Source organism: Prionailurus viverrinus, chromosome X (assembly GCF_022837055.1).
Source record: "Prionailurus viverrinus isolate Anna chromosome X, UM_Priviv_1.0, whole genome shotgun sequence".
NCBI classification, from domain to species: domain Eukaryota; kingdom Metazoa; phylum Chordata; class Mammalia; order Carnivora; family Felidae; genus Prionailurus; species Prionailurus viverrinus.
The window spans coordinates 104,209,091-104,220,726 of record NC_062579.1 but is presented as its reverse complement, the minus strand read 5'-3'; the positions used below and the strand labels follow the sequence as shown (position 1 = coordinate 104,220,726).

The following is an 11,636-nucleotide window of genomic DNA, read 5'->3' as shown; positions in this document are numbered from 1 at the left end:
GAACATGAGAAATCTAGTTGTTCAAAGGAAAAGGACAGGTGCAGAACTGCGTGTATAGCATGATCCTATTTACTCTAAGAAGTATGTAAGTTATATATGTACACAAGCATTTAGAGGGATACACGTCAAATACTGGGGAGTAGACTTGTGGAGAATGGGGATTTTCCCGTTTTGCCCTATAGATCTTTGTAGGTTTTAATTTTGTACGATGACTATGTATTATTTTTAAATGGAAGTAAAATTCATAAAATATAACTCACCCTTTCAAAGGGTAGAACTCATAGTTTTTAGTATATTCACAAAATTGTGTAACCACCACTGCTGCTTAATCCAGCCATTTGCATCCCCCCAAAAGAAACCCTGTAGCACCTGGTAACAGTCACTTCCCAGGGCCCCCTCTCCGCGTCTCCCCCGTAACCACTAATCTGCATTCTGTCTCTGTGGATATGCCTCTTCTGGACATTTCATGTAAATGTCATCATACAATATGTGATCCTTTGTGCCGGGCTTGTTAGCATTATGTTTCCAAGGTTCATCTACATTGTAGCAAGGGTATTTTCTTTTTAAGGTGATGTGTGACTTTAATAAATAAAAAAAATTTGTAAATAGCTGATTTAAAAAAAAAACTCAGAAAAGGAAAAGTCTCATCCTTTTGTACAAATCACTTTACAGAAAAACTCAGTACCTCTAAATCCAATGTCCATATTAAAGTTTACTTCTACCTTCCCGCCCCCACACGTCCTTGAATATGCGCGCGCTCGCGCTCTCTCTCTCTCTCCCTCCCTCTCTCTCTCTCTCTCTCTCTCTCTCTCTCTCTCTCGGGTCCCATTTCAAAGGTTTGTCCCTTCAAACAGTATTTTCGTTTCCATGTTAAGTCTGTTTAGTAGATCATTATCTTTCACACAGCAGACCTAGTTAGCTCTTTGCCCAGCTGCACACACCTTCCCGATCTCCCTGGCACTGCCTCCACCCACAGCATAAGAACACATTTATAGCCAGAGAGGTAGAGACGAAGGCATAATTTGGATGTATATGGACCTCCTATCTTTTGACAAAGATCCAGGTCTGAATGACTTCAGTCCACTAACCATGTTGCAGAACGTGTCTGCTACAGGGTCACACTTTAAATGCTGTCATTAACTTTCATAAGTAACTGGCATTTTAGGTTTTTCATCTTCTGAATAAAAATCAAGAGTAAATTTTTGCCTTATATCCTTATATATATAAGTATGTACGTATGTATATATAGATATAGATATATAGATATAGATAGATATCTAGATAGATAGATATCTATATATACTGGGTAATTGCCCAGATATTTCATTATCTCAACATTGCAAAATTATGTAACATTGGTTTATATATAAAGCAGCATTGTCTCTGCAACCGAGGACTCTAATATACAAACATAGACGGTTTTCCCTTAAAAATATGGACCGGCCATAGAATTTTGCTGGCCATAGAATTTTCCTAGAAAATTCTACCAGGTTTACACTTTGGAATGACCTGAGCAATTGCTGATGACTGCAGCTGGAAAAAGAAAACAGAACTCCCCCCACCAAAGTCCCCAGCTGTCAATAGTTTCAGTTAGCTAAAGAAAACCACATAACCCCCTTCTCCATATTTTTATGGTGGTAAAAAAGATAAAATCTTTTGTTAAAAAATTAAAAAAACAAAATGAGAGTAAAGAATGGATTTTAAACACACACACGCTGGCACATGGATGCATGTGTGATGAGTAATACCAGGTAACATTTGCAGTGAGGTACACTATCCCATAGTTCTAGCATTAACCAGACCTGTTACATAACGTGTAAAAGTTATTTATTTATTTTTGAGAGAGAAAGACAGAGAGAGTGGGGGAGGAGCAGAGAGAGAGACAGAGACAGAGACAGAGACAGAGGATCCAAAGCAGACGCCACGCTGACCGCAGACAGCCCAATGTGGGAGTCGAACTCAGGAAACATGAGATCATGACCTGAGCTGAAGTCGGACGCTTAACCGGCTGAGCCACCCAGGTGCCCCTAATTTATTTTTCCTCGAGAGTAGGAATGCAGGTTAGGAGTTGTGTGTATGGAATGGGCACATTCCACTAATTAAAACTTTCATTTCCGCCCTGGATACGACTACCTCAATCTCCAAGCACTGTACAAGAAGTAAGCTGTCCACGATAGAGGGAGTCAATTGAAATCTGTAAGGTGGAATGCCTTTATAAAAAATATTAATCCTCCTCCGTATGACCAAACAGATAAACCGCACTAGGAGTTTTGGCTTCTTTTCAAAATCCCCTTTGAACTAGCTTCCAGAGGACCCAATTCAAGCCAAAGGTACCCGAATCCTGTTACTAATAAAAGAACCAAGGGGTAACACAGTTCTGTTGTACTCGAAAGACGGATGTCTCGCTCCCTGATGAAACTCTGATGTTGTGAAATCTTGAACTGGACTCAAACGCACTTTTTGTTCTCTCTCATTCTCTTTATTAACAAGTTACTAAACAAACTGGGCATTTCGTCTTGAAGGAAGACTAAAGGGAACACAGTCTTGCTGCTGCTACAGATGATACCCTTCATTATACCCTTTGACAAAAAAGACATACATACAAACATGAAAGTCATAACTCATTTATTGAATGAATAGTATATGCAAGAATACCAATAAAAGGAAACTAATACTACAAACTACAATTTTGAAAATAAAGCCAATATAACAGGAACAAAATATACATAACATGAGAGGAATGTTTGATTTTGACCCATAATGCATTCCTTATCTTTACAGTTAACCTAAATGTCTGTTAGAACAAAACTGTATACCTTGGTCTAACCTTTAGTGCTTTTCAAAAAAGCAACAACATTCTAGAACACTTTTCTTTTTCTTTGAGATATTTAAGATTCACACATTTGTTCAAGTACATAGATTCTGATTCAACAGTAGATCTACATATCTTGTTATTCTCTTAATATCTTGAGTAGCACGTACTCCTGAGCAAGTACTATCTGAAATTCTAAAATTGCTGATCTTTGAAATAAAATGTATTTCAGCTGTGGGTTTTTAATAAATTGAGATGAAAAGTAAAATTCACACCCCCTCCCCCTCCCCCCAGGAACAAAGAGCTCTTATTAAAGTATAGAAACTCAAGTCTATCTTTCTACTCTAAAGAACATTTCTTACTAACAGTTCTGGTAAGGCAATAAATGCTCCAGAATAATCTTCAATATACGCTTGCAAAGATTACACTGTTGAATATCGATAACGAAAACAAAACAAAACAGAGGGGAAAAAAAAGGAAAGAAAAGACGCTTCAAAATTTCAAGCTAAAATATGCGTAAAAGACAGTCATGGCAGTATTTTTTGAAATGACGTACGTGTTATATACTTATCAAATAATGTCATGCTTATTAAAACTACGGTTAAGGACTTAAGAGATGAACAGTAAATACACTGCTGAGGTCCATTTTTCTAAATATTCATACCACAATGTAATTACTACCCAGAAGATGATGCTGCTACTTGGGAACATAAGTACTGTACAATTTTTACATTGTAAGGCACTTTTTACTCAGCATGTGACGAAGACATGGATGGAGAATCAAAGTATCGGAGGTTTACAACCAAAGGTGATTTTTCATGTGACTTCAATTTACATTTCATTTCAACTTTTAATGAAAGACTGTTTAGCCAATCACACCACAGTGAGAAAGATAGGTAGCCAGCCACTTATTCTAGCCAACCAAAAGGTAAAGTGCTATTCTGGTTGCTAGTGGCAGAGAAAGGGTTGAAGACACCCATACAAAGGTATACACTTGATTACATAGCAAATCCATCGACTGACAGCTAAGTATTTGAAGTCCATGATATGATCATCGACTGGCCATGTTTACCCCGGCACCTTCCATTTTTCCTAAGAACATCATTACAGTAGTTGTCCAAAAATGAAGGTGCTCTATTGTTCCGTGGGTAAGTGTATGGCACACCATGTAAAAATGATCAAGACACAGTGATTCAAAGATTTAAAATAACAGGTTTCAAGCTGTTGTAAGGAAATAAAGTACAGATCCTTTGGGAAAAGTCACATAGCTTGGTAAACAAACATCTAGATCTGTCGTTGCACTTCAAGTCATGGTGAATTTTGAAAATTCATCACATACACACAACATAAAAAAAAAAAAAAACCAATGGCATATTTAGAGCAAAAGGAGAAAAACATATAGGGCAACCCCACTAAAGCTAGTTTCCTTCTAAAAATAATAAAAGATGGTTAAAATAAAGCAATCAAGTCCCTTGACTTAAGTGAATACACACTCGACAAATGTGACCTTAAGGGACTAGCGGTTAAAAAAAAAAAAATCAGTCATTAAGCACAGTGTAATTTTCCACCTGTTACATTTTAAAAATGCTTTTCCATAAGCTGCAGAATATCTCGATGCACAGTCAAGTTAACACGGTATCTCTTGTTTGCTAATTTGCTTTAATGTGGTAGGTTAACTAATAATTCAGAAATCAGAAGCCCTACCTTTGAATATTGAGGTGCTATGGTAATATTAGGCAGACCACAACTAAAGTTTTTTGGTTTTGCCATAAAGAAATATATAAATGTGCTTCAGCAGGTAAGTGGGAGAAAATATCACGAGCTGGGAATGCCAGTGTGAAAATCCTTTCTGAACAGCTGGGTTCTTAGGCTTCGAAAAACAACTTCGATGATTGAAAAAACAACACCAGGCCCTACCAGAAGAAAAGGAGGGCACGAAAGCCTATTTGATAGATAAGCAAAGCAATGAACGAAAACATTAAAAATATTAAATAATTTTTTTTTTAAAATAGTGGTCACAAAATTAAAAATAAATACTGTTTTCTGCAGGCTGTTTTTTGACTCCTACAGCACATGAGACCTCCTTACATACTCTGGGCCAATATATGAAGTGTTCCACACCACACGGCACTTGAGAGGAATCGATTTCCGACATGGTGGCTGAAGTCCTTAGTGAGTGGTAACCCTTTACATCTTAAAGAGGTTCAATTTGCTGTTGCCAAATGTTAGTTTCAACTTGAGAGGATCCAATAATTTTGCTAGAAGTTCTTTGTATGACATAAGAGAAGAGGTTTACTGTCAAGAGAAGTTTGGCAGAGGCGCACCGGAGCTCATAACTTATCACCAGTTGCCCGAGTGCATGCTGGTCAGTGAGAACAACTTTAACAGGAACGAAATGAAAAGCTTTAGCACACTTCTTGGAAGAGATTTTTAGCATGTGCTGTCAAAGCCAAGAGAAAAAGAAGGTTCTCTTCATTTCTAGTATCCATTACTTGAGTGTGTAAAAAAAAAAAAAGCAAAAAAAAAAAAAAAGCACAAATTCCCATGTGTCGCCACCAGAGGCGTGTTTGCACTGTAAAGTGAAATTTGCTTATGCTCTCCCTTGAGTATGAATCCACTAAACAAACTTAGACACTCTAAACAGTAGAACTTTGTTCAGTCCAGAAATATAGCTTACTTCATTTCAATGCCTGCTTTAACTGTCGACACTAAACACAGGGTTAATAGTGTTTCAATTGCTTCCCAGAAACTGCAAACTACAGCTACGTAATAGCAACATGTCAAATTCTGCCATCTAGTGAAGGCTCATAAAACAAACAAAAGACGTTTTTAGGCGGTTCAATGAAGGATCTAAGAGTTGGGCAGTAAAAAGTTACAAACCCTTTTTGATTTTAGAAAACAGTGAAAAAAGCATAGTAGTTATGGATGTCTTATTCAATTCCCAGTTTTCTAACTCTGTCCCATGAACCTGTTCAAAAGATGATAAAAAATTGTAAAATATGATGCTTGAGGGGAACACAATAAATATAATGTTATTGAGGAGCGAGAACATCTTATCAGTTTGACATTACAACTATACTTATGGATAAAGTGGAGAGCTTGGTTTTACTGGTACAAAATCAGCTAGTTAAAAAAACTATGCAAGCCTACACAATCCTTTAGCATTCTAGGAACATGCTTAACTAAACATAATAGCATTAAAAAAAATCATACTGCATATACCATTACTCCAACATGTTATTTATCAGTGAGTATTGTATCCTGACAACAGATCCGAGAGAAGTAACGTTCATACCTAGTTTCCATTAAGTTGCTGCTGAGTTAGTTGCTGCTGGTCAATTTCTACTTTTCCCCGGCTTTTACTCTCTCGTTCCTCATCTTCTTCATCTCTCTCATCATTTCCACTATGATTTTTACAATATAGTCTACAATGATGAAAGATAAAAATCTCAAAACGTTTTGTCACTGCTGATAATACATTTACACCATTAGCAGATGAGGTTGGTGCCCATTTAAAATAAAGGTTTCCTCATCCATGCTTTCTAAAAACTCTACAATTAGTTACGGGTCCATTTCTATCTGAAAGATAGGAAAGCACTCTATTAATGAGATAACGCAAGTTCATCGGAAATAAAACCTCTGCTTTAGGGTAAACGTTGTCACACATGCCCAAAGGTGAGGCAAGTCCTCATTCTGCCCACTGAGATGAAAAATACAAACTTGCAGGTATACAGATGAAATAATCAAACTCGAGGTTTCAGAAAGATAATAAGAGTACATTTTAGGAAACAATATAAACTCTATATATACTGTTGCTTTTTGCTCGTGTTTCATGAAACATTTTCATTCAAATTCCTCAAAATGTCTTCCCAGCACTCGTGTCCTGGCTTTCATTAGAACACCTTTGTGAGCCCCCTAACAGTTTTCCAGGCCCTGTGTTTGGCTAGGTCTCTCCTGATCTAGACTGGCTCTTCCAACCTCTCTTTCCCATGACACTCACTTTTTGGAAAAAGTTACACCAGCTACCTTTTCAACTACACCACTCTGGACTTGTCTAACTGTGGCACTGCTTCAATTGGTTCTCTCTTACTCCAGATTCCTATAAAACTGGAAATAAGGTCCACGGGCTTGCTTAGCTGTAGGTTCAACTTTTTTCTTTGTTAGTCCAGGATATTTGATAGGTGACCCTGTGTACTTCAAGAGGAACGTTAATTTCAGAATGCCCCACTATCAGTGATGCTTTTCGATCACTTGGTTTAAGTGGTGGTGATGGCCAAATTTCTCCACTGGGACGGTAGGTTTTCCCCTTTCAAACCAGAGGATTTGTACCTCTGGAGTGATACTTTGACATTAGGCCGTTCTGACAACCTTTTATGTGGGTAATATCCACCGTATACTTGACATTCATTGCTTTTAATAAATAGCAATGTGAGTTACTTAGGACAAGGGTTTAGGGAGGCCAACTAACATATAAGTACCAAATCTGTGTTTTATAGGTAACCACCCCACTGTAATCAGTGGGTGAGCTGATATGAGCTCAGTTTTAAGTCAATTACATATACAAGATGACAAGATGGAACAATGGTTTAAAAATGTTCAGTGAGTGCCCTCTTGTGGTCAGCAACAGATAAGACATTCCTATAGGAATCCCGACACAAAGGATCTAAAACTTGGTTTAACATGAGGAGTGTCTAACATGTGAGTAGAATTAAAGGCAGAGGGGAGGGTGGGGAGCAACAAAAGCAACTGACTTCTGACCTAGTTTTGCTTATTTTTTTATTCTCAAAATATGTTCAGTTACTTCCAAAGAACTACGGAGAATTTGTACTCTTCAAATGCTACCCACTGGGAATCACTTATAAATTATGGGAAATATGGAGGCGTAGAGAAACAAAGCAAATGGCATCATGAAAAAGCAAATAGCTAAATCTAGAATGTGGGACTCTACAAGACTTATCGGGCGGGGTGGAGTGGGGATTGCTCTATATCAAGAGAGACTTATGAGATATAGCCATTAAATGCAACGTAGGGACCTTGTAAGTATTGAGATTTGAACAAAGCAAGTCTAAAAAGACATTTCCAAGACAACTGGGGAAATGTAAACGTAGACTTGGTAGGACAGCATACTAAGAACTTACTGTTGATCTTACAAAGTGTAATAATGGCACCGTGACACCGATGTAGGGATAAAATGACAAAAGAGATGTCGGGTTCTGCTTTAACTAAATACATCAGAAAGAAAAACAATAGATGAAAACAAGTGTGGCAGTAACTTGGTAGCTGCTGAGATGGGGAGCTGTTATCCTATTCTATTTTTGTATACTTCTGAAATTTTTCCTAAGTTTTTTCTTTTTCTTCCCTGTAAGAGTTTTTTCCTAAAGGGACGAGCCCTTTTTTGTTAAAACAGATCGTCATCTTTTTATGGGATTATTTTTCACCCCCACAGGCCCATTATATGTCCTTCACCAATCTAGACACCGAGATCACGGGTGTAAACCAGTCAAACAAGATCTCTACTGTCACAGAATTTATTTTATGGTGGGTGACTGACTTTTTAGAGACATTCATATTTCAAAGTTTAGTAATACAATAAAGACAATAAAACAGGATAAGCAGAATCACTATGTAATCTTCTCTTGCCTTCTTAATGAACACACTTCATTTAATGAATAGATTACTATAATAATCTAATGAGTATATTCAGGATCCAGAGCCAGTGAAGAAGGAAAGCACATACAGGAGAGGGAAACCCCTTCATTCAGAGGTATTCCTCCCATTTTCCATTCTTCTATCCCCAAACTACTTGCATACGGACTCTGATTTGAGCTCAATAGTCTCTATGAAAAAATCTGGAATCCACACCATATGCAGATTTTAGAAACAAATTGCAATGTGAAAAAAATAGAAAGAGTAATTCAAATCACTGTGGACCCCGGTACAAATACTTTCGTTTAGAGATGGTCACTGGCAACATGGTTCTCTAACAGCTAGAGAGTAAAAACCATCTGAATGTCTAGAAAAGGAAGTGATTATGCAACCATTAAAATGGTGATGTAGAACTGTTTAATGTCACAGAAAAATACCCCAGATGTTATAAGAGTATACATAAGAAAATCTTTTTATAAATATGTACATACACGATCACATGTCTAGAAAATATTCCAAAAGATTTCAAATTCTCTCTGCTGGTAAAATTATGGATGAGGTAACAACTGTTCAGCTGCTGAATATGCCCCTCAAAAATCTTTTATGTATACAGGTGTGCATCTGCACACACATGTGCATACGTGTACTTGTTACATGCTAAAGTAGATCATGCAACTTGGGTTTTTCACCTTACTTGATCACAGGTATAATACCTCTCCACGACTCTCCATATGGAGCTACTTCATTCTTTAATTGCTGCAGAGTATTCCACTAAACGCACGTACTAAAACGTAAGTCTTTTGATAGACCTTCTGGTTTTTGGGGGGTTGATTTTTGCTGGAATGGGTGAAAGGCTAAAAATCTTTTCCGATTTACCTTCAGTTAACTCTAGCTATTCCCCTGGCAACTTCGCAAAACTTGGCATGACGTGCCCGCTTCTGCACTGAGCTGCTACCCCTCGGTGGGTGGACTGTAGCTGGAGCGGGAGAATTATACTCTGAGAAGAAGCTGTATCTCTGTTCCTGTGTGGTGTAACCCGACAATGACCTATGCCTATAGAACTACAGTGGACCAGGTGCTGGCTCCAAATGCGGTACGAGGCTTTTAAGCTCGGGTGGCTCCCCTGTGGACCTACCCAATGTGAATCCAATCTTACTGGACCTGAGCCGCACTGTTACGCTGACTGATGCCATCTGTGGTCATCTCACCAATCCGAAGAACAGGTGAGTAAGATGCCTTAGCGGGTATCGCAGTGAGCACGAACAGTAATGCAACGAAACTTCTCGCATGTACGTTTTTGTACTGTTTTCTGCCCACTTCCCTGGCATAAATCTCTACAAAGCAGACTAGTGGCAAAATATACACACCATTTCGTTAAAGGTTTTGGTCTCCAACGCTATATTGTTCTCCCAAATTGTACCAACTTATAGCCTAACTCAGTATCAAACATGAATGCCCAGGTCTCCAGAACCCAGCTGCCATGTGAATCCTACTAATCTTTGCCCATCAGATAGGCAAAAACTGGTAACATCTTGTTTTAATGTATGTTTTTTTCATTACAAATAAGGGAGAATAGCTTTTCACGTGCTTATAATCCACGGCCAGTCCTCTTATAAATTCCCTTTTCATGTCCTTTGCCCATTAAAAAAAAACAAAAAAACAAAAAAACAAAAAAACAAAAAACAAAACCTGGGCTGTTTTTCTTAAGGATTCGAAGTTCTCTTTAGTCTAATTTCAATACAGTCAAAAATTCTGAGTTTCCTATCATGCTTAGAAAGGTCATCTGTACTCAACAGATTCTAGAAAATTTCTCCTACATTTTCTACTCAGTTTTACATACGATTAGGTTTTTAACCCATGAAGGATATATTCTGGGGTGCAGTCTGAGGTAAGGATCCAACCCGTTTTCTAAATGGAGAGCCAGTTGTATAAACTGTAGAGACACCAAGTATTGAATAATCCATCCTGTCTCCACAGATCTAGTACTACTGAAATTACCCTAACAGAGACGTGGATTTCTTGTGGCCATTGTCACTGTGCCATTGTCACTGTGCCAGTACCAGGTTTAATTACTATGTCACTGGTTTTGAGATCTAATAGGGGATTTTCCCTCTTGATCTCATTTCAATTTCTGCTTGGCTGCTGTGATCAAGACGTGTTGACTACCCCCGTACCTACTTTCTCCCCTTCCCTTTGTAGTACTGAACCAGATTTGGGTAGCAATATGCCCACCAGGGGTATGTTCCCCTGTCTCCCTGGGACATGGTGACTCAATTCTGGCTAATGGGATGCTGAGCAGAAGAGCTTGTGGAACTTCCAGAAAGGCGGACTATAAAGCCACTCGGCTGGAGGAATGGCCACCTCACCCACTTTCCTTTGCTCCCACTCCCTCCTAACTGCCTGTGGAAGGGACGCCCCAAGGAGGAGAGAGCCGGAAGATGGTCATCTGGGTCCCCGAGGACACGCAGAACAGCCTACCACATCTGGACTGCTCTCCTTGGGACATATTTCGGGGGAAAACCAAATTTCTATCTGGTTTAAGCTTTCAGTTGTTTCCTATTATATAAAGTAACTCAACCATTACCAAAAGTACCCCATTTACTCCTCTAGATAAAAGTCAAAACTCTGTATTTCACTACAATTGTATTTATCATCTAGATTAATTTGAGGAAGACAGGTATCTTTCAAGGTCGAGTCTTTTCATCAAAAAAACAATATATTTTACTTTTCATTTGGGTCCTGTGTAAAAACACTTTAAAAAAAAAAAAAAGGTTCACCTGTGGTGTGTGTAGGTGTATGGGGAAAGGGGCGGAGGGTGACATTTTTCATTTATGATTTCTAGCTAGTTATTACTGGGATTGTTTCTAAAAATTCATCTAGTATTCAGCAACCCTACTGAGCTCTTATTGATTTTAATAAATTGTGTTGATTCCTTGGGATTTTCTCGGTAGACGATGACACTTGTAACAAATATTGACAATTTTATTTTGCTCCTTCACAATATCTATTATACGTTTTTCCTCTTTCTCGTGTTGCACTGGCTTAACCCTCCCGAAGAGCGCCGAAAAGTAACACTGGTAGTTGAAAGCGTACTGGTAGAGTGGTTCTCAATTCCAGATGAACATGAGAATAACCTGGGGTGTCATTAAAAAACATGGCTTGGGCTTCTACCTAGTGA

At 38.3% G+C, this 11,636-nt stretch overlaps 1 protein-coding gene across 4 annotated transcripts in view; it reads right to left on the bottom strand.

The window, feature by feature from the left end:
• Positions 1–2,608: 2,608 nt before the first annotated feature.
• The window catches only part of PHF6 (PHD finger protein 6), a 46,833-nt gene continuing 37,805 nt past the window's right edge, over positions 2,609–11,636 (bottom strand). For 2 of the 4 annotated variants that reach the window (XM_047844218.1, XM_047844219.1), the window contains one exon: positions 2,609–6,237. In XM_047844218.1, coding sequence (XP_047700174.1) covers positions 6,108–6,237 — 130 coding nt within the window. In that variant the 3' untranslated portion in view covers positions 2,609–6,107. The remainder of the gene's footprint in view (positions 6,238–11,636) is intronic. The other 2 variants (XM_047844216.1, XM_047844217.1) reach the window with 2 other exon arrangements.